Genomic DNA, 25,825 nt, shown 5'->3' on the forward strand with positions numbered 1-25,825 from the left:
CTAATGAGGTTGGCTCTTTTTAGGGGGGAAGAGGATACAGGGAAGGAAGGTGGGACAGTGTGCAGAGCTTGACAGGGAGGGGGGCTTGGTTCACAGCCTGGTAAGAAATGGGACTGAGTGCAGGGCAGGAAGGGAAGGGAGCTGGGTACAGAAATTGGCAGGGAGGGGGGCTGAGTGCAGAACCTGGCAGGGCAGGACACTTGAATATTAAGCCACCCGACTTATATTCGAATCAACATTTTTCCTCCTTTTGGGGGGGGAATGGGGTGTCTCAATTTATATTCGGATCGACTTATCCTCGAGTATATACGGTATCAACTTTAGTGTCTATTTTGTTGGGCCATTTCCAAGAGTATGTGTAAGCAGTAGATAGATGTCATAACCAGAGTTACCATGGCAAGCCCAACAAGCTTAGCTGCACCATACAATTTCATACCTCTAGCTCATTTGCATATTACACAATAGGATGCCAAAGATGCTCTTTACCTCTGCATGTATATACATGCGCAGAGTTGTGAGAACCAAGTAAAAAAAGATTCAGCCATGCTTATCTGACAACTGTCTCTTCTTTAGTCCTGCCAGGCCAATCCAGGCAAATGGATTATGTCTTGTCAGTAGACAGACAAAGCTACACTGTGGGCTAGATGTACTAAAGAGGATTGGTAAGACTGTGTGGATCTGCTCCGATCCGATTTTTGGCCAAAAGAGCTATTGATGCACTAAAAAGTTTGAATGCAAATGATTCACGCGGAGGTTCGTTATAATCCCCAACTCTCCTGTGACTGACTGCTGTGAGAACCACTCTCACACAGGCGCAGAGCCAGCAGGGGAAGCCCCGAAAGCAGCTTCCTGCCACTCAGCTGTTCGGGGCAAGAAAACTTTTTTCTTATTTTTTAAATGGACACAGATGCTGTGCATATTACACATGCACAATATCTACCTCACTAAAAAAAAAAAAAAACCCACAGAGAAAAAAGCTCCCCCCCCCGCCAATGACTGCCCTCCCCAACGACCCCAGATGAACGTAGCATCGGGAATCTCCACCCCCCGCACTAGCGAAAATCAGCAGGAGGGATGCCCATTCCCTCCTGCCATGCTGCTCCACCCCCCCCATGAGAAAAAAAATAGCAGGAGAGATGTCCACTCTCTCCTGCCATGTCAACCACCCTCCCTGCGACTGTGAAATGGCAGGAGGAATGCCCATTCCCTCCTACCATGGCAACTCCCCCCCAGCAAAAGAAAATAGGCAGGAGGGATGTCCACTTTCCTCTTGCCATGCTGACACCCCCCCCCACCGCACGAGAGAAAATTGGAAGGAGGGATGCCCATTCCCTATTGCCAACAGAGGCCCCTCTCCGATCCATCCCCTCCCCACCTCCCCAAATAAAAAACGGCAGTAGGGATGCCACTCCCTCCTGCCATGGATGCTCCCCCAAACCACCCCACCCTGGTACCTTTTTCTGAAGATGGAAGCAGGACAGAAAAAGTTTCTCCACCTTCAAGGCCCACTAATCCAAAATGGCAGGACTTCCTTCCTCAATGCATCATGTGATGCATGGGGAGGAGCCCAAGACTCTGAATGGCCCAGATGCCTAAGTCTTGGGAGGGGCCTTAAGTGTCTGAGCCAATCAGGACCTTGAGTCCCTCTCTATGTATCATATGATGCATCAAGGAGGGAAGGACCGCCATTTTGGATCGATGGGCCTTGAAAGTGGAGGGACCATGCGTCCCTCTTGCTTCCAACTTTGGAAAAAGGTTCCTAGAGGGGTTTGGAGAGTGTTCATGGGGGGGGGCTCCTTTGGCAGGAGGGAGTGGGCATGCTGCTGCAGGGGTATGTATCAGTTTCAGGTGCATGGGGAAGGGTCATCATTGGTGGAGGGGGGTGTTTTTTTTTCTTTTAATGGGGCAGATATTGTGCGTGTGTAACATGCACAGGATCTGTGCCCATTAAAAAAAGGGCTAAACTATGGTTAGACAAGTAAGCGCTTTTTTTGCTTTTTTTGGATCTCTAAAAGCGATCACTTTTTTTGTGTGCATTGGGAAGCCATGTTTATTATTATTATTTATTTATCAAGTTTTCACATTTTACAAATCAAGTATCCACTTGTACAGAAAGTTGAAGAAAAGCAGGAAAATAATACTCAAAATTTAAAATACATAATAATCAAATAAAATAAATGTTTAGCTTAAATTCAGCTCAAGTCCTCCAATTAGATCCAAGAAGGATTAGGCGAACATATTAACAAATATTAACAAAATATTAATTCAAATATATAGGAAAACAAGATCCCTTTAGCTGAGAAAGGATATCATTTATTCAATTACACTTCACTTTAATTTCCCTTCATCCAGTCGAGTTCCTGCCAGAAAGGCTGTCAACTGGAATGGCTCAAAGAATATATATTTTTTCATATGGTATTGTATTACACATTTACAAGGGTGCCGTAGGAAGAAAGTCCCTCCAAGAGATGTAACCCCTGGCTTCATCAAAAGAAATTCTCGCCTTCTTCTTTGAGTGTCCCGTGCCAAATCTGGAAACATTAATATTTTATATCCAAGAAATTCTTTCATTTTATTTCTAAAGAACAGTCTAAGCAACCAATTTTTATCTGGTGCAAGAGCCACAGTGAGAAGCAGTGTTGCCGGAGATGCAGCCTCTCTGTCCGAGAGTTCCAGCATTGCTGAAACATTAAGTGGTTGATTATCCTCCTGTGGTTTAGATGGTGATTTAATAACTTTCACTGGCAAATAATATACTTGAGTAAGTGGTGGTAATGTATCCTCTGGAATACCTAAAATCTCCAACATGTAGCGTTTCAACATATCCCTAGGTGTCACCGAGGCTATCCTAGGAAAATTAATCAGTCGGAGATTATTATTACGAGAAAAGTTCTCCAAAGTTTCCACTTTTCTGCGTAAATTTGTGTTATCTTTTACTAATGCATCACTAAGCTGTTTTGATGCTTTTAATTCCTGTTGTATATTCACAATAGAATTCTTGGATTCGTCAATTTCAACCTTTATATTTTTTATCTCAGTTTCTTGAAGTATGATTTTATTTTCCAGTTGCAAAAGCTGGGGCTTAACAGACTTGGCTAGGTCAGCAACTAGGTCCCAAATTGAATCCAGTGTTACTTCTCTGGGTTTTTCTATAACATATGAAACATTAGAAACTTGAATAGTCTCACCAATTGTTAGCTGTTCCTGGCAATCCTTCTGCTGGGCTGGGGTAATCCCTGATGTTTCCAAGTCCTCGGTACTTCTTGGACTCACCTGAGAACTCAGGGAGTCCATCTCCTCGCTCCTCTCCATGTTCTTCCTAGCCTCCGAGGGTAGGTGCTTGCCTTCTTCCGGTAGCTCCTCCACTCGTGGGGAGCTGGTAACCTGAGGAGGTGGGGGAGGTGCCCTAGCGTCGGGGCTCAGCGTTGTCTCTAGCCCCAAGGAGATCACCTCATTTCCGCCCCTCTGAGGCGTCTCCAGCGGGGGTGCCAACGCTGCTGGGATATCCTGCATCCGACGCAGGAGTTCTTCGATATTGCCGAAAGAGGACACCGCAGAACGCTGCGAGGCTCCAGCGGCGCTGCGACCTCTCCTCTTCGGCATATTCAAGTAAGTAATTCCCCTCCAAGAAAAATTTCCAAACAGTCTCCTCCGGCGTGCTGCTCAGCCTCAGAGACCGTCGGCCATCTTGGATCTCCATCACACGAGATGTGTTTTTCCATTGGGAAGCCATGTTAGAGCATCAGTCGCTCTGCTAGTTTAAATGGCATTTCAATATTAATGAGCTTATTTGCATGGTTGGATCGCAGAATGAACGATCATTCAGAAAACCACAGAGTGAGCCGTTTTCTCCATCGGGTCAGTAAAGGCAATCATCGCTAAACCAATCAAAACTGGCTTAGCGACATTAATTAGACGATCGCTGATTTAGTGCATCTGGCTCTGTATGGCTTCTCTATATACTGTAGAGTGATACAGCCAGGAAGTTAATCTTATTGCAAAGTGAAGGACCATTTGCCAGAGGGGGAAGGAGCACCATTTTCTATAAGGCACAGACCTTTACTAAGCATATCTTTTACTTTGAAATTTAACATGCCACTGTAATCTAAGCTAACTATGTCCTACATTTCCATGGCCTTCTGGGATGGGAAAAGATCTGGTCTGGTAGGACTATAGTAAAAACAATAATCAGGTAGCATAACTTCCTCTTAAGAACATAATAGCCTTACTGGGTCAGACCAATGGTCCATCTCTCTTCCAGCCTCCTGCCCTGTCGACCCTTTATTGTCCTCCTTCCCAGAAATCACTGAAAAGGAAACTGTGCATCTTCTTTCCTCCACCAAAATGACCACCTGTTTCTCTGAACCCATTCCTACCTGTCTACTGATCACTATCTCCCCAACTGTCATTCTCTCTATCTGCCCTATCCTCAACCTATTGCTCTCCCCCGTGACTCTACCCGATGCCTTCAAACACACCATGATTACACCACTCCAAAAAAAACCATTGATGGACCCTACCTGTCACACTACTAGAACACGTCACAAAAATGTTGCAGGGGTAATATATTCAACTGCTACGTTGGTATAGTAGAGTGACTAAAGAGATATCAGTGATACTTGAAAAGTCACTGAAAAAGACATTACTAGAACAAGCTGTCCATCGCCACTGTCTTGATTTCCTTTCGGTTCGGGTTATCCTCGACCCCTTTCAAATTGGGATTCGACCCCTTCACTCTGCCCTTGCTAAAGTCTACAGTGACCTGCTCCTGGCCAAATCCAAGGGATTCTACTCCACCCTCATCCTCCATGATTTATCTGCAGCATTTGATACCGTAGACCACTGCCTACTCATTGATATGCTATCTTTGCTTTGGTTTCAGGGCTCTCTTATTTCATTGTTTTCTTCCTATCTTTCCTATCGCACCTTTAGCGTAAGCTCTGCAGGATCCTCCTCCTCTGCCATTCTGCTATTGGTCGGCATACCTTAGGGATCTGTCCTGGGACCTCTTCTTTTCTCCATCTACTCTATAATCTCATCCCACGGGTTCCAGTACCACCTTTATGCTGATAACATGCAAATCTACCTCTCTACCCCTGAAATTCTAAAGGAATCCAGGCCTGAATCTCAGCCTGCTTCTTTGACATTACTACCTGGATGAATCACCGCAATCTAAAATTAAACATGGCCAAGACTGAACTCCTTATCTTTCCTCCTAAACCCGCTTCTCCCCTTCCCTCGTTTTTTATAGCAGTGGATAACACTCACCCTCCGTGTCTCGTTGGCTTGCAACCTTAGGGTCATCTGTCACTCTCCTCCTTATATATCCAACAGATTGCCAAAACTTGTTTCTTACTCTAGCTGCTAAAATTCATCCTTTCTGAGCATGCTGCCAAGACCCTCATCCACGCTCTCATCTGGATTACTGCATTGTGCTTCTCACGGGTCTTCCACTAAGCCATATCTTTCCCCTTCAATCCGTTCAAAACGCTGCTGCGCACCTCATATTCCACCAGGGTCACTCTACCCACATTACTCTTCTCCTCAGGTCACTTCACTGGCTCCCTGTCCGTCTCCGCATACAATTCAAATTCCTCTTACAGGCATTCAAGTGTACTCACTCTGCAGCTCCTCTGTATCTCTCCTCTCTTATTACTTCCTACACTCCCCCCAGGAACTCCATTCATCAGAAAAGCTTCTCCTGTCAGTACCCTTCTCCTCTACTGCTAATTTCCGTCTCTGTCCCTTCTATCTTGCTGCTCTGTTTGCCTGCCTGGCTCGTTACATCAGGCTCTGTCTCTGGAAGTATTCAAATCCAGACTGAAAGCCCAATTATTTGAAGCTGTATTTAAATCCTAGCCCTACCAATATATCTGTCTGTCATCTCAATAGTCCTCTAGCACCTCTTCATCCCCCTCTAATTCCCTTCATGAGCACTAAGTTTAGACTCCCCTTTTTCCTATGCGATTCAACCTCATCAACCCCCCCTCTAATTCTCTACATGAGCACTATGTTCCGATTCCCCTTTTGTCCTGTGTGTCTGTCATAATTAGAATATAAGCTCTTCTGAGCAGGGACCATCTCTTGCATGCATAATAAATTGTGGTTGTTGTTCTCAGCTTTCACCGAACCTTCCACCCTGCAACTTTAGATCATGAATCCATGTTCTGAAAATGCAGGAAGGAAAATATAGAGTAAAGGTGAGTAAACACTTCTTTCTTTCCTCAAAAACTGTCAATATAAAGGGTTTTAGTCAAATTTTGGCAATATGAAATACAGATTTCACAGACTAGTACTTTGTGGTCATTTGCTCATTAGGTACTGCACAATTTCAGATACCCTGCGTTTAATAATCTCTTTCAGTGGTCTACACAGAATATTTTTCAGGCCTTACATTTACAGATTAAAAATGTGTGCAACTGCTTCTCATTCTCCTCCAGTAAATATACCCAATATATTGAAATTTCATAAAATTAACTTTTTCTGTGTGCTCTACATCTAAGCTGGCACACCTCAGGCTACAAGCAATTAGGAAGCTCAGTGCCAAGTTAAAATAAAACAAGTTCCAAAGCTTATGGTGCCTACCAAGTAATTCCAGGTATTTGTCTGAGTGCACAGGAGCACAGCAATAGGATGGAGAAAGAAGCTTTAAAATGAGAAGGAATAACAGTGTGGGCACACCAAAATTTGGTATCAACAGTTTCAGACAAAATTGACAGGCATATCCTAAAATCTATTAATACTTTTAGTAAACAACAAGCACCCAGACTATCTTAACCCTTTAACTGGCAGATGGTGAGACGGCTGCTTTGCTTAACTTGATGTTGAACGAGAGCAAAGGTGCCAAGTAAACGGGCACTTTGGAGATGCAGATCTCCCATAAGAGCCATAGACACATGTTGCTTCGGAGCAACAATGCCAAATAAAGGGCTACCTGGAGTCTCTCGCCCATGCCTGTGCCCAACATGGAGTTTGTGACACAGAACTGAAGCTTCAAGGTTTATATTGAGATTCTGACCAGTCTTGTATAAAATCCATATTCCACGACCACCTAGAAGAATTTGTTGAATGTTGCTATTAATTATAATTATGTTTAGATGGGGGGGGGGGGTTAAAATTTTTTAACAGGTATTTTAAACAGGCTAGAGAGAATTTATTTTATGCATAGAAAACTGCTAATGTAAAAGTTGAGGGGGGGGGGGCAGGGAAGGGGTTATGTATAGAAACGTCGCTTTGACTTGCCCTCCCTGGCTCTCCTTCCTTTGCTCCCTACCTTGGGGAACCAGGCCTTCTTGTCCAGGTCCCATTCGTACACGGTGCCGTCAGAGGGATCCACGAAGGTGTAGGGGTCGGGGCCTTCGTCTCGGTTCTCCCCGTAGATCTGCTGCAGCCTCAGCTGCTCGTGGAAGTCCTCATCCCCGCTCATGACGCGCCTCCGGTCGGAGGGCTCCCGAGCCTACCGGGGCCCCCCCCCCAGCCCCCTTTCGATCAGTCCCCTCCCCCACCTGTAAGAACCGCGCAACTCCCGGCGCTGGGCTCAAGGGGAACCTGCGACCGGACGTGACGAACAGGCAGCGGAGACGGATTGGCCGCAGATCCATGCGAGAGCATGCGCGAAAGGAGCGAACACTGGTGCCGGCCATTTTGCATATGGGAACAAAGGCTGTCGATTTGCTGAGGAAGGGATAGCGTCACATCTGTCAGACCAGCAAAATGCAATCCGGAACGCTTCAATCTAGACGCCAGGCATGGTGGGATTTGAAGTCTTCAAACATTGACCTAGGGCAGGGGTGGGATAGCCTTGGCGCTTGAGGTTTTCAGGATTTCCCATAATAGATTTCATGCATATTCATTGGGGAAATTCTGAGAACGCTACTGGGTTGCTGCCCTCCAGGACTGAGACTGCTTACTCCTGACCTAGGAAGGTTAACATTTTATTTTGAATTCACAAGTGTATTCCTAGAGCAGTGCTTCTCAACCCGGACCTCAGGCACACCCAGCCAGTTAGGCTTTCATGATATCCACAATAAATATACCAATATCAAGAAATCCCACGTATAACACACAGGACAGGATTAATTCGTCAAGGGCCCCTAGGCACACAAGTACACTGGGCCCCCTGCCCCGCCCCACCCCACCATGCGCCTAGACGGAAACAGGAAGCTGCGTCAGAAGGAAGCTTTGGGCAAGCAGCACCGCTTGCACAAATAGAAGTTGCTTACCTGTAACGGTAGTTCTCCTTGAACAGATGGATCTTACAGCCACACAAGAAGGTGACGTCCCCGTGACGGAGCCGACCCGGCAGTCAAAAAGCTGCAAAGCTAAAGAGCTTTGCGCATGTGCCAGCCCTCCCGCCCTAGAGTATCCCCCCCCCCTGGCCCCTATATAAGCCCACCCCCAACCGACAAACCCAGTTAGGTGTAAAGCTGGCGGCAACAATAGAGGAGGCTGGGCGGGATTGTGTGGCTGTAAGATCCATCTGTCCAAGGAGAACTACCGTTACAGGTAAGCAACTTCTATTTCTCCCTGGACAGGGATCTTACAGCCACACAAGAAGGTGCCTCCCGAGCTGAAGGTAACAGAATAACCACATGCTATTATAATAATAATAAAGATCTGTTACCTGAGACGGAGAGGAGGAGGGAAGTTGACGCCTCATAAAGCCGCTTGCAGGACCGTAGAACCCAGTGATGCATTTAAGCCGGATTCCACGTCAAGGCAGTAGTGCTTGGCAAGGGTGTGAATCCTGGACCAGGTAGCCGCTAGACAGATCTCTTGGAGAGGCGCGAGGCGGAGGTTAGCCCAGGTGGTAGCCATAGCTCGGAGGTCATGAGCCGTGACGTGCGGAGGGATCTCCTGAAGAGCAGGCCCAGGGGCGGAGGCGCAGCAGTACGCAATGAGCTGGGTAATCCAAGAGGATAACGTCAACTTCGAAACCGGTCTAGGAGAGGAAGTCGGACGGATGGAGAGGAACAACTGAGACGGGCGCTGAGGAGTCGCAGTTCTGTCCAAATAGATGCGGAGAGCTCTGGCACAGTCCAGTGTGTGGAGTCGTTCGGCCTCCGGCGAAGGGTGAGGGGGTGGATGAAAAGAAGGCAGCACAATGGATTGGTTCAAATGGAAAGCCGAGACCACCCTGGGCAGGAATTTAGGATGCGTCTGTAACAGCACTTTGTCATGAAGAAATTGGGTATAGGGACTATAGGATACCAAGGCATGGAGTTCTCCAAGTCGGCGAGCCGAGGTAATAGCTACCAGGAATAGAGTCTTCCAGGTAAGGAATATGAGTGGTACAATAGAGAGAGGTTCAAATGGGGGAGCCATGAGAGCCTGCAGCACGAGGTTGAGATCCCAGACCGGCACCGGAGGTCGGAGGGGAGGATGCAGGCGAAGAAGTCCCTTGAAGAAGCGCTTGACCACAGGATGGCGTGCCACGGAGACCGCGTCCACGGGGTCGTGGTACACTGAGATGGCCACCAGATGAAGGCGAATGGAGGTGCAGGATAATCCGCAGACCTGCAGAGAGGTAAGGTAGCGGAGGACCTGAGCCAAGGGCGAGGTGCTGGGGTGAACACGACGGGCGGAGCACCAGCGCTGGAAACGGGTCCGTTTGGCGGAGTAGGAGCGTTGAGTCGCAGGAGCTCTGGAGGTAAGAAGGATGTGTAGAACCTCCGGAGGGAAGGCAGAGTCCCCAGTCAGCGTGGGAGCAGGAGCCAGGCTGTCAATTTGAGAGACGGAAGATTGGGGTGAAGCAATTGACCGTCGTGTAGAGTTAGAAGATCCGGGAACTGCTGGAGAATCCAAGGAGCCTGAGACGCCCGGTTGAAGAGGACGGGGAACCAGGCTTGTCGCGGCCAATACTGTGTCTGCGATGGCCTTTTGAAGGGCTTCCCCAATCAGCGGAATCGGAGGAAACACATAAAGGAGATGCTGAGACCAGTGGAGGAGGAACGCATCGTCTGCCAGACAGGTTGGTTCTCCGTACCTGGAGCAATTTCTGGGAGATTTGGCATTCGTCTGGAAGGCAAAGAGGTCGACGTGAGGAGTGCCCCAGTTTGCGAGAAATTGTCGCGTAACTGTGCTCTGAAGCGATCATTCTTGAGGACTGAGAGGCTGTCTGTGAGCTGGTTTTCCGTGTCCGGAAGGTAGACCGCCTGCATGGTGGAGTGGAGCTGGAGAGCGAGGTTCCAAATGGAGACTACGTCGCGGGATAGGCGAGAGGAGCTCATCCCCCCTGTTTGTTCACATAGAACATGGCAACCTGGTTGTCGGTGCGGATACGGATGATCTGACTGTGCAAGTGGTGTTGGAACACCTGCAGAGCAAGATGGGTGGTATGCCGTTCCAGGAAGTTGACGCTGCAGCGGCTAAGGCGGGGGACCAGGTGCCCTGCGTGGACCAAGAGAGGAGATGAGTGGCCCCGCCTTTCTTGGAGGCATCTGATGATGAAGGTGACAGTGGGCTGAGGAGGATGAAGCGGAAGCCCGTGAGAGAGGGGATCCACGTGAAACCGCCGTTGCAAGTTCTGAAGCACCTGGGGCGTTAATAGTAGTTGCGTGGAAAGAGGGTGAAGGAACTGGTTCCAACGGGTTTTGAGAACCCAATGGATAGGTCTCCTCTTTAAGCGAGCAAACTGCAGCACTTGCACTGTGACCGCCATGTGTCCTAGCAAGGTGAGAACGTCCCTGGCTGTGGCCCAGAGCCCTGGGTACCAGGGGGACATCAGTTGTTGGATGACTTGTGCTCGCAGTGGCGGGAGGAAAACCATAGCCTGCTGAGTCTGAAAAGTCGTCCCGATGAATTGAAGGGATTGAGATAGGAGGAGATGAGACTTTGGAAAATTGAGAAGAAAACCCAACTGTAGAAGGAGGGTGATGGTTTGGCTCAAAGCCTGGCGTGTGAGGCAGGGCGTCATAGCTAAGAGAGCCTTGTTTGCGCAGGTGCGCCACAATGGGGATGACGCGTTTGGAAAAAACCCTTGGCGCTGACCAGGCCAACAGGGAGAACTGTGTATTGGTAGGGAAGGTTCTGGAACCCAAACCGGAGATACAGTCTGTGAGGGATGAATTGGAGATAGGCATCCTGAAGGTTGATGAACGTGAGCCCAGCGTCGACCTGGAGCAGCGGAGCCCTGGCGGAGATCAAGAGCATGAGGAACCCCTCCTTCATGAAGGTGTTTAGGTTCCGCAGGTCCAAATCGGACGGACGCCTCCCGTCTCCTTCGGAATGAGGAAGTATCGGGAACAGAATCCCTGGCCCCGCTGGTGTTCAGGAACCGGCTTTACGGCCCGAATATCCAGCAACCGAGACAGCTCCTGTTGCAAGGAAGCAGGTGAGATGGTCAAAGAGACTGTTGGGAAGGGGGGCACCAAGGTGGAGGAGCCAAGAAACAAAGGCGGTATCCATGTTGAATGATGCGCAAGACCCAGGTGTCTGTGGTTATAGCTCGCCAGGTCTGGAGAAAAAACCTCAACCGACCCCCCCACCGGAACAGCGGGAAGGGGAGGGTTGTCAAAAAGAGGGTTGGGGCTTCTGGGCCGCAGTTGAGCGGGTTTAGGAGAGCGACGGTCTCGCGGGGCTCTGTTGGAGGATCGGTGCCGAAAGGGCCGAAACAGCTTCTGTGGATATGGAGCAAACTGTCTGTTTTGCGGTAACTTCCTTCAGAGCATCCAGTGTGCAATCCTCTTTAAGCCCCTCATTCAGATTCTAAACCTTGTCTCCGAACAAGCTGTCTCCGAGACAAGGAGCATTCGCCACCTTCGCATGAATGTCACCCCCAGTTCAGAGCATTGCAATCCTGCCAGACTGCGGGTGGAAATACCTGTAGCCTGTTCCCCGCATGGCGGTATCAAAGGCATCGTCGGCTGCTCGGATAAGGTTCTTGGAGCATTCTTCAAAGTTGGAGAGGACGGCAGTAAAAGCCTCCTGCGTGGGCACCGGTAAGGTCTCAACCAGGTTTCTCATACCCTCCATGTTAGAATAGAGGCATTGGGTGTAGAAGGACTGATGGATGGTAATTCGCCCAGACAGCATGGAGTTTTGGTAAGCTCGTTAACCCATGGAGTCCGTGATGCACAGCTCGCGGACCGGTTGAGTCGGTGCAAAGTATGTGTAGGATTTGAATATCCGCAAGGCAGAGCGGACCACCAGGGATTGGTGAGGGAGTTGAGATGCCCAACCCCGTCACATCCTGGACTATGTAGTTAAGTTCCAAACTGTCGTGACCCGGGACGAGTAGGGATTGTTCCTGATTGCTGTCTGAGAATCAGCCAGAGTAGCATGAAGGGGCAAAGCGACCACTTCTTTAGGGATATGAAGATACTTAAGGACCTGAAGTCCCTGTTCCCGGGGGTCCGGCTGGGCCGTGTGGTCAATTGTAAAGAAGACGCCAGCTTGTGGGTAGGAGGTGTCTTCCGGGGGTGATGCCCTATCCCGCTCAGATGGAGTGTCCACATGAGCCAGAGAAGAGAGCAGGGGGTCCGTCTGCGGATCAGGCGAGGGAGAGCGCAAGGAGGAAGCATAGTAGGATTCCAGCTCCGCCGCAATAGAAGAGGTGGTTGTTGCAAGAGCTGGACCTGCTGGAAAAGTTGAGAAGCTGGGGAGGAAGCACATCCTGGGCTGGAGCCGTAGCAGCAGACAAGGCAGGAGGAGAGCCCGAGGAGGAGGAGGAACTGGAGGAAATAAGGCTGGGATTTGATCTCATAACCCCTAAGCGCAGAGGCAGCAGCTTAAACAGGGAGCCACAGCTCTTCCTTGCTTATATTTTCTCTGCAGTTTGGGTGGGCTGGCTGAAGCAGATAGCCTATGCCGGTCTGGGGAGGCAGAAGGCTGTGCTGCAGGCTCTTTAGCTCGGTGCCGAGGGCTGGCTGCATTCGGTGCCGAGGGCGGGACCAAGAGGGAGCGATCCGGCTGGGATTGGTCAGTGGGAGCAGCCACTGAGCCAATAGGCAGCGGGGGAGGAAGAGAGCCAATAGGCAGCGTCCCTGCGTGTGACATCCTCGGGCTCGACGTGACACACGCAGGAGACGTCGGTGCCTGAGCTGGTGTGTGACTCCCAGCTTCGGCACCGTGGGAGGCAGTCCCTGCGGCTCCGATGCCCCTTGCAAACAGGCGGAGGGGAGAGCGGAGGCCGCAGTAGGGTGTGAGGTAGTCCCTGCGGCTCCGATGCCCCTTGCAAACAGGCGGAGGGGAGAGCGGAGGCCGCAGTAGGGTGTGAGGTAGTTCCTGCGGCTCCGATGCCCCTTGCAAACAGGCGGAGGGGAGAGTGGAGGCCGCGTTAGGGAGTTTTGCTTCCTTTGGTTGAGGCGCTCGAATTTCGATCGAGCGCCTGTGTAATTTCGCGCAGGGAGCGCAGGAAAACCTCCGGTGGAGGGGACCCAGGCAACGGACACCCAGGAGGCGTGCGGGTCCGTCGCCGACATCTTCAAGGCGCACGTGGAGCAGCGCCCGAATCCAGGTCTGGATGTTTCATATATTTAAAATTGTTGAAGAAAAGTGTAGGAAAATTAAAAGTTGGAGCGAAATAAAAACGGCTGACACCGTTCAGACTACCGAGTCGGATTCGCGGAAACTTTTAAAACTGGGTTTGCCGGTTGGGGGTGGGCTTATATAGGGGCCAGGGGGGGGATACTCTAGGGCGGGAGGGCTGGCACATGCGCAAAGCTCTTTAGCTTTGCAGCTTTTTGACTGCCGGGTCGGCTCCGTCACGGGGACGTCACCTTCTTGTGTGGCTGTAAGATCCCTGTCCAGGGAGAATTACAGTTCCCGTTGCCTTTCTTACCTGCGTTGCTTGCTTGTCTTACTTTCCGTTGATTACCTTTTTCATGAGCATCCAGATATCACTTTGTTAGTCAAGAACTAGTGGGAGACCCCAGAGGACTTCTTATGGCTGGTTAAGACTATATCTAGGCTCCTGGATTTCAACAGCTCTTTGTTCAGCCAAAGGTGGATTCTATGGTGGTTCAGGTTACCAAACGTACCAAGGTTACCTAGTAAAAGAATCGTAATGTTAAAAGATGCGCAGGATCGCAAGATGGTTGTAGTCCTTAGAAGGCAATTTCAGGCTCTTTGGGGATCAAAGCTGACACAGCAGCCTTGTTCATGGCATGTGCATATCTCACCAGATTACGTTAGATTCCAGTGCCAGAGGAGAACGTGTGCCCCCAGCGCGTGCTGGATTATGTGGCTGATGCCTTATACTGTATGACATTATAAGAGTCATGAGCATGGTTTCTGCTTATGCTGCTTCCATCCACAGAATGCTCTGGATCAGGCAATGGCTGGGAGATTCAGCCTCCAAAGTCACTTTGAGCAGGCTACCCTTTAAAGGCCAGATGCTCTTTGGTAAAGTTTTAGACAACCTTATGGCCAGTTTGGCAGATCGCCACCCTAAGACCATATCGGACAGTAGACCTTATGCCCCCCCTCCCCCCGAGGGGCTGGTAGGGGTAATTTTCAAGGAGAAATTAAATAGTTGAGACTTTAAAGCTCCATATTTGTTAGTGCTGGTTGCACCTAGAGAGGTGGCTTCTTTGTTCTACCTAGGATTTTATAAGGTTGATGTTAACATTGTTTTTTTGTTTATTACAGAGCAGAACAGAACAGAAAGATATTGTCAGGGAGGTTCCCCATACCCCTTCTTCTTATGTCTCCTATTATAGTGGCTATTGAACTCTTTGGAATAAACTGAAGGTGGCAGTACAGTCTACTGTGGAAGGAGGAGCCAAAAGATGTAAATGACATCCCTCTGCAAACAACTCACGACCAGGGGAATATCATCTAGAAGATTATTGAGGTAATCACCTAATTTATGAGTTTCCATTATAGAATACACTCCTGTTGTGTATCTTTAGGGTGCCTAAATTTAAGGGGAAATTCTTAACCTTGATGTAAGTATTCCAAGGGCAGCTAAAGATTGACACAGGGACAGAATTTGTCCCTGTCCCCACAATTAACCGTGGGAAACCAACCCTGTGTCATTTTTTAAGGAGAAAGGGAAGAATCAGGTTATGAATGGGTACAACTACTGACCTTGCATTGAAGAATGCTAGTGTAAAAGGACTGAGGTTGAGATAAACACTAAACAATGACATGGGATGGTTTCTCATGGTTATCTATAGGGACAGGGACAAATTCTGTCCCCATGTCATTCTCTGCTATGTTCCACTGTAAAATACTAGTATAAACCGATATCGGTGAACATAATATTACTCCTAGTGGAAATCTGCAAAAACTGCAGAATTCTGTACAGATTTCTCTTCTCTTGAGGTCTGGGTCATCTCCCACACTTCTGTATCCTGTTGTTTACCTGAAACCCCCCCCCCCAAATGGATCTGGCCTCCCTCCAATCAACTCCCCCCCATGTGGATCAGCATTTCTTTCCCATGGACCCTCCCAAAGCAACAGTGGTGGCAGCTGACTGTCAGAGGCAGCGCTAAGAACAGGCTTCTTGTGGCCAGCCCCACCAGGCATTTCCTCTGCTGCATCACTTGTGGCCTAGTGTTTAGAACCATTACCCCAGTACCCTGAGGTTATGGGTTCAAATCCTGTGCCACCCTGGGCAAATCACTTAACCTTTCGTTGCTCCAGGTACTGTAGTTAGATTGTGAACCTGCCAGGACAGATGACCTGAATGTAAACCACTTTGGATAGAAGTGGTATATAAAAGAAGCATACACATACACTACGATCTTTCCACCAAACTCTCCTTTCAATTCCTTCACTTCGCTATATATTCTATGACACAACCTGCAAAGACAGTTTTTTCTGTGGTAACCACGACGCTATGGATCCCGCTTCCATGTCACATCAGGAACGAAACATCTTTATCAATATATAAGACAAATCTAAAGACTTTTCTGTTTAAGGATGCTTTTGCCTCTTAAGAAGTTCCCTTCTGTTGGCAGTGCAGTACATTATTCTTACCCCCTTCTCAATGTGTCAGGCCTCTGTATTCCTTTTTTGAATATTGTAATTTTTCCCTACCCCTCCTTTTTGTCTCCTGTCTTTATGTTCTTGTAATGGAATATTTCAGTATTATGTACTGTTTTGATTTTTCCCCCTTTAGTTTATTGCAAACTGTCTAGATGTAATGATAGGCAGGATATCAAATACTGTATATAATAAACTTGAATCAGATTTAATCCCCTAGCTGCTGCCTTCCAAATGAGTAATTGCAGCCTCTTGGCACAGCATATCAGCTGCTGTGCCTAAATAATGATATCACAAAGAGCATCCATTACAGTGGACTTCAGATAGGAGGGTGACCATCCCCCTGTCCTAAATGCGTGAAATAGACATGAGGAAAGCTACTACTTACCTGGGATTGGCATCCAGTCTGCTTCCACTCTGTTTCTCTCTCTAGAGGAAGGGGGTGTTTTTGGATAACATTTTTTGTAACGAGTGGCTTGTACTACAATTACCCCTAATGCAGGTGCTTATGCCAAAACACTGCCCATGTCAGGTCTCATAATGACTTCTGTTATCCCTATCCTGGTGCTTTTTTGCCATTACTATTTCAAGATAACTGAGCTACTTGGACCTTTGGTCTGACCCAGTTGGCTATTCTTATGTCCCTAGGCAGTTGTTTACTTTGAATCCGTAGTAACACAAAAATCACAATAAATCAAAAAAATGTTATTCACCAACAATGGGGTTTACCTAGGGTGGCGAAAAAGCCTCAAGATAGTTTTTACACGCAGCCATCAAGAACTAATTTCAAACTAACGTTTTTATTGTCATTGGCATAAAAAAAAACTCACACCCACAAAAATGTTAAGATCTAACTAGGAGAGTATCCCACTGCTGTGCACTCATAAACTTAAATTATTAGGGGAAAACCAACTTAGCTCAGACGCCGTGATAACTGCTGCAGCTCTGTTATAAACGCCGTCTTCAATCACTCTTCAGTGGCGTTTATAACACAGCTGCAGCAGTTATCACGGCGTCTGAGCTAAGTTGGTTTTCCCCTAATAATTTAAGTTTATGAGTGCACAGCAGTGGGATACTCTCCTAGTTAGATCTTAACGTTTTTGTGAGTGTGAGTTTTTTTATGACAATAAAAACATCAGCTTGAAATCAGTTGATTGCTGAGTGTAAAAACTATCTTGAGGCTTTTTTTTGCACCCTTTTGAGTAATGTGGATCTTCTAGGTAAAGCCCACTGTTGGTGAGGAACATTTTTTTGATTTATTGTGAGTTGTTTACTTTGCCCATCAGCAACTCCAGTCCTAGAGATACCATTATTACACAGCTCATTCATCCATGGGGTATGTTTGTGCGACTGCCTACCATGAGTTTTCTCTTCGTGTGAATTAGGTGTAATTCAGAATGGAGAAACACATTATTATGATACATCCATTTTTATGTGTTTATGGGAAAATTCCATAGGATACACAAAAAAAACCCAAAACACATTTCCAAGGTCTAACCAAGTTTCACCAGGATATATCAAAATACAGTGACACAAGCAGTTTTCCTTAGCCAGATGAAATACATCATACTTTTATGTATATAAAAGGCTAAATTCCAGATTATGTGATTTTCCAATCAAATATGTTGTCCTCTCCTTTCTTTCCAATCAAATATATTGTCCTGTTTACTAATTGGAAAAAAAATCAGCATTCCCATTGACAGGTGCAGCACTTACTATCGCAAATTTTACTTGGGTTCATTTATTAGAAGAATCATCCAAGATGGAGGGGTAAAAAAATAATTGGAACAATATCACTTAAGCACTGTCCTCATCCTTTTTGTAACCTGTTAGCAAGGAGAAGCTGATTTCTGAGACCTGGATGTTGCCTTTGACAGATGTTGCTCCGGTGGCAGTGTTGCTATGGGAGGGGCTGGGTACGTGAACAGGGGATTTCCTCGCACAGCAAAACACTTCCTTCTTAAAATGCTGCCTGAAGCTTTTGCTGAGCCAGTAGAGAGCGAAGGGATTTACACAGGAATTGCTGAAAGCCAGGCACCGAGAGAAGATGGTTGCAGTCAGGTGGAAGGCAGATGAATCTACTGAGGAGTGGTACGTGAAGGACCGGTACAAGTACAGGATGTGATTTGGCAGCCAGCAGGAAGCAAAGAGGCCAACCAAAACTAGCACCGTTTTTGCAATTCTCTTGCGAGATTTGATCTAGAAGGGGAAAAGAGAGAATGGTTTACATGAGCAAGAGCAATGCAGTTTTTTCCAAAAACAGATTCATCAGACAAATCATTAACATGTCACTATCATGTCGCTTAGCAAATATATTATTATAGGGTGCTAAGCCCTTTACGTGGCCCCACCCCAGCCTGGCCGGGCCCCTGCCCCACTCCTATCCTAAGTGGCCGCTATAATTGTGTTCCGTGCATCTTGCCCCATCCTTTCTTGCGTTGACCCCACCCTCTCCCCCATGATTTATCAGATTTTCAGTTGTGAGTTTTGTACTGTATTCAAAATTAAAAATACAATTCTTTTTTCTACCTTTGTTGTCTAGCCGTCTAATTTTTCTAATCGTGTTGGTCCCAATCTCTGCTTTCCTCTGTTTTCTCTTAACTCTCATGCCAGGTTTTTGTGTCTATTTGTTATTTTTCTTTTGGCTTCTATTTTCTCCTAGTGCAATGGGGTAGAGTGGCCAGGTTGATTAGTCCTGACAAGGGGACTAGTGCAGCAGAGAGCAGAAGCCTGGTGGTGGGAGGGTTCATGGGGATCTATACACTGACAGGAAAGAGCTAAGAAATAGCCAGAGGCCTAGTAGAGCCTGGAGTTGAGGATCTGGCTCAGGCTTGATAACCAGCAGTGGGACCAGTGAAGAAGAATCCAGATGGTGGGGACCCAAGAGGCCAGGGAGTGAGGGACTGGTAGTGGCCCCACATGGAGAATTCTCAGTGCGTACATCTGTGATAAGACAACTCAGGGGCTGGGAGAGCCCTTAGTGTCTGCATGTAGGATAAGATGGCTGAGTGACAAAGAAGCTGGAAGAGTCCAAGGCTGAAGGGGAAGGACTGGTTGGGACAGTGGAGAGATCAGTAATGACATTGGTAGCAGTCAATGGATCCCTAGGAGTTTTGAGAAGCATCTGGTGGAGGGACTGGCTGGGACAGTGGCAACCGACAGAGGGACTGGTAAATGGCACTAGAAGCTGCCAAAGACCTGGAGGGCCAATGGAGGGTCAGAAAGGACTCAGGAGAAGACCTGGTGGAGACAGAGTCCAAGGAGGACCCATACGATGACCAGGAGGGTTGTGAAGACCTGGTCAGAGATTTTACTGGAATGTATGATGTACATATGTAACCCTGTATATTGTGTTTTAACAGAGTTCAGAAGAGAACAAAGGTGCCTGGGGATGAATATGTGATGGGTGTTACCGCTCGGCCTGGTCACACGATGACATATGGTGGAGAACTACGGAGTCCAGGGAGGACCCGGAGAATGGCCAGGAGGGATGGGAAGACCTGGCCAGGGATTTTAATGGAATGTATGTGTAACTTTGTTGTCTGTTGTTTTAACAGAGAACCAAGGTGCCTGGGGGTAGACATGTGATGGGTGTTACCACTTGGCCCAGTCACATGATCAACCCAGGGACAGATCATGGACAATCCTAGAATTTATGCGCACTATTATAGGGATTTAGGCCTGGGTTTCTTGGCCTAAATAGATGCGCCTAAAAGTGTTGATGCGCTCTGGGGCTTAATGCAATTCTATAAGGTGTGTTAGAGTCACGCTAAGCAATATTCTAACTGGTGCCATATATAGAATCAGGCCCTAACTGGATAATGCAGGTTCAATGCAGGAGCTCTTACTGCCTCCTAAATAGGAGGCAGTAAGTGCTCCTGTGGGGTTTTTTTTGCATGCTAATGGAAAGATTAGCAAATGACTTGGAGAACAAAGCCCTACTTTAATGCTGCGTTAAATCTGTGCTTCGCATGCAGGAAAGTCCTGAGTTAGAATGCGCTAAACACAGATTTCATCACACCTTAATAAGTTTATTTTACTCTCCTTCCTACAAGTCATTCCTGCACTAAATGTCACCATATAAGCATGTAAATGTCCTCTTATAAAACACGACTGGTGTACAAGTATGCACCATGACATGAAGATCTGTACTTTGCCAGTGGGTGTACAGAGGGGTGGAGTTTGACTGGTGTAGGAGCGTAATAAGCACTTGCATGCATAGATTAGGAAATACCTTACTGTACCCCTAAAAATTCTTAACATACACACCTCTATTTACAAGAGCTCTAAAGCTGGTATAAGTGATCACATCTAAATTCAAAGTAGGAGCCTACTTTTCTTTATAAAATCGCTAGGTATCTAGCTATGGTTCCTTTTGATAAAATTAGCCTCTTGGTGATACCAGATGAAAATCATGGCACGCAAGTTGGGCATGGATCTGCATTATTCTATAACATTCCATGCATCTTAAGGGAACACACCTGATCCGCCCAAGTCCCCCCATCATTACACCCCCATTGCAGATACACATGGAAACACTTAAGCGCTAGTCTATAAATGGGCACATAAGTGTGTTTTTGTGCAGATCTGCCGTTTCTGCCCCATCTTGGCGCCTTGCATTTGTTAGAACACTTTTCTGTGCCAAAAGCAATGTTGAACAAAAGTTGAACAACCAAAGTCTGAATTGATTGTAGTGGCAAAAGAAGGTTGAGTGGGAGTTCCAAAAGAGCAGATTTTACTCATCTAAGCAGAACCCGATGAGTGGATGAGCATTTTGGTAGCATGATCAGAAAGGGAAGGACATGCTTAGGCAATATTAAAGAAGAAAAAACAATGGGGCCAATATTCATCCCTATGGCTCCCAGATGGCTAAATAGCACATAGCTGGTGACCATTCTGCCATCCCAGATATTCAACGGGAGATAGCCAGCTGTTTCCCCCTGAATACCGTTGAATAGCTGGCTATGTTGCACGAAATAGCCAGTCACCGCCAATATTCAGCGGCTGACCATCTGAGTTCAGTGGCCAGATAGACCTAAAAAGCAGGACTTTCTTTGGCCACTAGGACTCAGCCACAGCCGATGCATATCGACTTAGCCAGCTATGTCTCAGACAGCCAAATCTAAACCAGAAATTCAGTGTCAGTTACCAGATATGACGCCGACACTGAATTTCTGGTACAGGAGACAGCTGGCTATCCCGTTTAGGCTCAGCAAATTAATGCGCAGTGTTTGTATTCTTCTCCAGTACTGAAGCTCAGCTATTTTACATTACATTACGGATTTCTATTCTGCTTGTACCTTGCGGTTCTAAGCGGATTACATTGGGAGATAACTGGGCATTTCCAGGAAGTTACATTACATTGGGAGATAGCTGGACATTTTCAGGAAGTTACATTACATTGGAAGATAGCTGGACATATCCAGGAAGATACATTGGAAGAAAGTTGGACATTTCCATGAAATTACATTACATTAGAAGGTAGTTGGTTTCAAGTTACATAGTGAGGTTTCAGGTTATTTTGTGACATAATGAAGAAGATTCCAGCATGATGGGATTCATGTTAGGTTAGGTTAACCAAATATGTTTTTTGAATAGTAGTGTTTTTATTTATTTTCGGAATGCTTTATAGTCTGTTGTTGTAGTCAATAGGTTGGATATGGAGGGGTCAAGTTTCGCTGCTTTAGTAGCTAGGAGGCTGTCGTATAGTTTTTTGCGTTGGGTACCTTTGAGTGCTGGGTAGGAGAATGGTGTCTGGGTTCTCCTAATTCTGGGTGAAAGGTTTTGATTTAGGCGATCGTTTAGGTAGGTAGGCGCAGTTCCTTTTATTACTTTGTATAATAGAATGAATAATTTGAATTGATTTCTGGCTTGTATGGGTAGCCAGTGTGAGTCTAGGTAGGCATTGGTGATGTGGTCAAATTTTCCGAGTGAATAGATTAGCCTGAGAGCTGTGTTCTGAACGGACTGTAGTTGTTTAATTAAGTTTATTGGACAAGGTAGGTAGAGGATGTTGCAGTAGTCCAATAGTCCTAGTACAAGGGATTGGACTATGATCCTGTATTGTTCTTTGTTGAAGAATTTTCTTATTTTTCGTAGGTTACGCATGGTGAAGTATGCTTTTTGTGTTTTGTTGATTTGAGTCTGCATTGAGCAGCATCTATCTATCAATACTCCAAGGATTTTAAGAGATGTCTGTATTGGATATTTGGTTACATTTATTACCAATTCTGTTATGGAAGGGTTTTTGTCCTTTTCAAGTAGTAAGAATTTTGTTTTATCCGAGTTAAGCTTCAATTTGTGGTTTGTCATCCATTTTTCCACTGCTTTCAGAGTTGTTTCCAGGTGTCCTGTTGAGTTGGGGGTCTTGGTTATCGAAGGGGAGCAGAATGGTTATATCGTCTGCGTAACTGAATGATATTACATTTAGGGTATCTTGAGTGGTACCAAGGGAGGATATGAATAGATTGAAGAGGATGGGCGATAGTGGTGACCCTTGTGGGACTCCACAGGGGTTAGACCATGGGGCTGATTTGAGATCGTTAGACTTTACTCTATAGGTTCTTGTTTTAAGGAATCCTTGGATCCAGTTGTATACCCCACCTGAGATCCCTATGGCGTCTATTATCTGGAGTAGTATGGTGTGATCTACTAGGTCAAATGCAGCAGAAAGATCTAGTTGGATAATTAGTATCCTACTTCCTTTACTAAGGTATTGTCGGGCTGTATCCAGTAGTGTTGCTAGTAATGTCTCTGTGCTATGGTTTGTTCTGAATCCTGATTGTGAGGGATGGAGTAAGTTATGGTTTTCCAGGTAATTTGTGAGATATTGTGCAACAAGACCTTCTATTATTTTAACGTATAATGGGATTGAGGTGATGGGTCTATAGTTAGAGGGAGAGTAAATTGGGCCTTTACGATCTTTCAGTAGAGGGGTGATTATGATCTCGCCTAGTTCTGGTGGGAATTGGCCTTCTCTGAGTGTGATTTGTATCCATTGCATGAGGTTAGCTTTGAAATTAGGGGTAGCATTCATTAGTAGATAAGAGGGGCAGTTATTCAGATTTTACCTGTTTCCGGGCATGAGCTTGCTCTTCAGCTGGCATATTGAATGTGCTTCTATACAAGGTTCTGGCAATGAGGCAGTAATAGACCGATATAATAGTCAATGGGATGACATAGAACACTAGAAAGCACAGGACAGAATGGATTTCCTGGAGAACCATATCAGAGACAGGATATGGGGCACAGGCTTCGAAGGTTGTGTTTTCATCAGGACTGAGAAACAAGTAGACATCTGAAAAAACAGCCTCTGGAACAGCTAAGAGCATGGAGATGATCCAGACACAGCTCGCTTTGCCACAAGTCTTCAGAACAGCATCTGAACTCTGAAGATCCAGGGGCTTCACTATGGCTCTGTACCTAGAGGCAATCCCAAGAACACCATATTAGAAACACATAAAGTCACAATATCTTCTAACAGAGCTAATAAAAAGATCCGCTTCCACCTTCATTCTCTGCTTCACCTGCTGTTGTCAGTTTCTCTGAAAGAAGATACTCTATTGTTCTCTTTGTAAAAATTATTTTTAGAGTAGTAGCGTAGTTACCAAATTTCCAAGTTTATTCATCACTTGATATACCATTTATCAAGGAATACCTAAACGGTTTACAATATTTTATAATAAAAATATGCTTAAAAGAAACATAAAAGCGATATCATATACAAGAAATCATAATTAAAATTATTGGGTTGACAGAAAAAAACTTACTGAAACTATTGGAAAGGGGGAAACAGGGAAGTTGAAAAATACATCGAGATTGGAAAAAAAAGGGAAGGGGAAGGAAAGTACAGTGGGTTGGGGGTCGCTTTGAAGAAGCGGTTATCATTCTCCTTGGCATGGTTGTGCATTCTCTGTCTGGTAAGTCTCGTCTCAGATATTGTAGGCATTTTTAAAGAGGAAGGTTTTTATTTTGGATTTAAATTTGTCTAGGGAGGACTCTAATCTGATGTCTAGTGGAAGAGCATTCCATACAGATGGGGCGGTGACCGAGAAAATAGCTTTGCGGGTTGTGTCATAGAATATCTCTCATATGGATGGGATTGCTAATAGATTTTGATTGTGAGATCTTAGAGTGCAGGAGGGTATATAAGGAATCAGGTGGGCACAGGCCCACCAAGCAGCAGAATCTCACTCCCCTCTCTTCCTCTAGCATCCCAGCATCTGCCCCCTCTCTGAATTCCCCCACCTATCTCCAGATGGCGGCTGCAGCGATTCGTCTTTGTTGCCTGCACCAACGCTTGCAGGCTTCCCTCTGCCGCATTCTGCTCTTGCTGATATCATTTCCTTTGTCTTCACTGGTGGAATGCGGCAGAGGGAAGCCTGCAGGAGCAGGCAAAGAATGATCACCGCAGCCACCGGGACATCTCTGAGGTACAATGGGGAGGGACAGGGTGATTCAGACCAGGAACAAATGCTGGTCTTTGGGGGGGTTTGGAAGGACAGAGGAAATGCCGAGCTAAGGGGGGGATTGGAAAGGCCCACTCAAGTTGACTGGATTCACTCAAAATATTTTGTCTAGCTACACCACTGTTTTAAAGCATCCATTTTATTGCCATATTGTCTATCATTTACATTCAGTGGAGCCAATATTTAGAGGCCTTTTAACTAATAGGTGCTAACCCCTTAGGACGCTGTTACAGCGCAAGAACAGGTAACTACAAAAACCCACCAATGCATTTTGTAGTATTTTGCTTGTGTGTTACTGCTTTTTAAAAAAGTATATTTAGGAGGGGCATGGGAGGAGAATGGATGTACTTGTGTTAACCAGCTAGCAATTCAGCTATTTAGAAATTTTCTCAAAGAGATGTTTTTTACATTTCCTAAAATGTAAGTAGGAATTAGAACTTGAGATCAAATTACTAAACCTCTTATCCCAAAGGGCTGCCTGATAGGTCAAAATTCTATTAAAAAATTGCTTGTAAAGACAACCCTTTACTGAGAGGGAAACAAAATATCTAGAATCTAGCAAAGCGTCTTCTGTTAACAAATTTGAAATGGTCAACAATATAGGTAGGTATTAAGCCATACAGTGTCTTATAATAAATACAACCAAATTTAAATAATATTTTTGCTTCAATTTGCAACCAATGTAACTTCTGATAGTAATCTGAAATGTGATCAAATCTCTTCAGATCAAATATCAGGGTGACAGCGGTATTCTGGGTAATTTGCAAAAGTTCTGCATTCAATCTGGGCTTAATGAACGGGCATTAGAACGGGCTAAACCCAGAATTTAGTGCTCTTTGGTATAAGGGCTCCTTTGGTTAGTAGGCATTGCTAACTAGATAAACACTAGTGAGTGGGATGTTTAGCTGAAAGTGCCACTGAATGTGTCCTGTGACTGCCTCCACACTATTCTGACAGTGACATGGTTGTCTGTGGACAGAGCCAGAGATGTGCACTGAACGTGAATAATCAGCACCTGCCTGTATCCAGATATCTGCACAGAATATCGAGAGTAATTTTAACTCCAGCAGCCAGTGTTTAAAATTTAAAAAAAACCCGACCCTCTGATTGCTATAGACTAAATATCAGCCCCAGTAATTATAGTCATTTTCATACAAAATGGGCAATGTTTATAATACAGCTTGTTTTGGATTTTCTATTGCTCAGTATAGCACAGTTACTTACCCGTAACAGGTGTTATCCAGGGACAGCAGGCAGATATTCTCTACATGTGGGTGACGTCATCCACGGAGCCCCGACGCGGACAGCTTTTCAAGCAAACTTGATTGAAGATTTCAAGCTTGCTGGTGCTGCACCACGCATGTGTGTGCCTTCCTGCTCCACTAGAGGGCGCATCCCCTCCTCGTGGTCTTCAGTTCAGATAGCTA

The 25,825-nt window shown here is 46.2% G+C and overlaps 1 protein-coding gene across 1 annotated transcript in view; it reads right to left on the reverse strand.

The window, feature by feature from the left end:
- The window catches only part of HTATSF1 (HIV-1 Tat specific factor 1), a 47,361-nt gene extending 39,853 nt beyond the window's left edge, over positions 1–7,508 (reverse strand). The window contains exon 1 of the mRNA XM_033946316.1: positions 7,274–7,508. Coding sequence (XP_033802207.1) covers positions 7,274–7,426 — 153 coding nt within the window. The 5' untranslated portion in view covers positions 7,427–7,508. The remainder of the gene's footprint in view (positions 1–7,273) is intronic.
- Positions 7,509–25,825: the final 18,317 nt, after the last annotated feature.

The sequence above is a fragment of the Geotrypetes seraphini genome, chromosome 5 (assembly GCF_902459505.1).
Source record: "Geotrypetes seraphini chromosome 5, aGeoSer1.1, whole genome shotgun sequence".
NCBI classification, from domain to species: domain Eukaryota; kingdom Metazoa; phylum Chordata; class Amphibia; order Gymnophiona; family Dermophiidae; genus Geotrypetes; species Geotrypetes seraphini.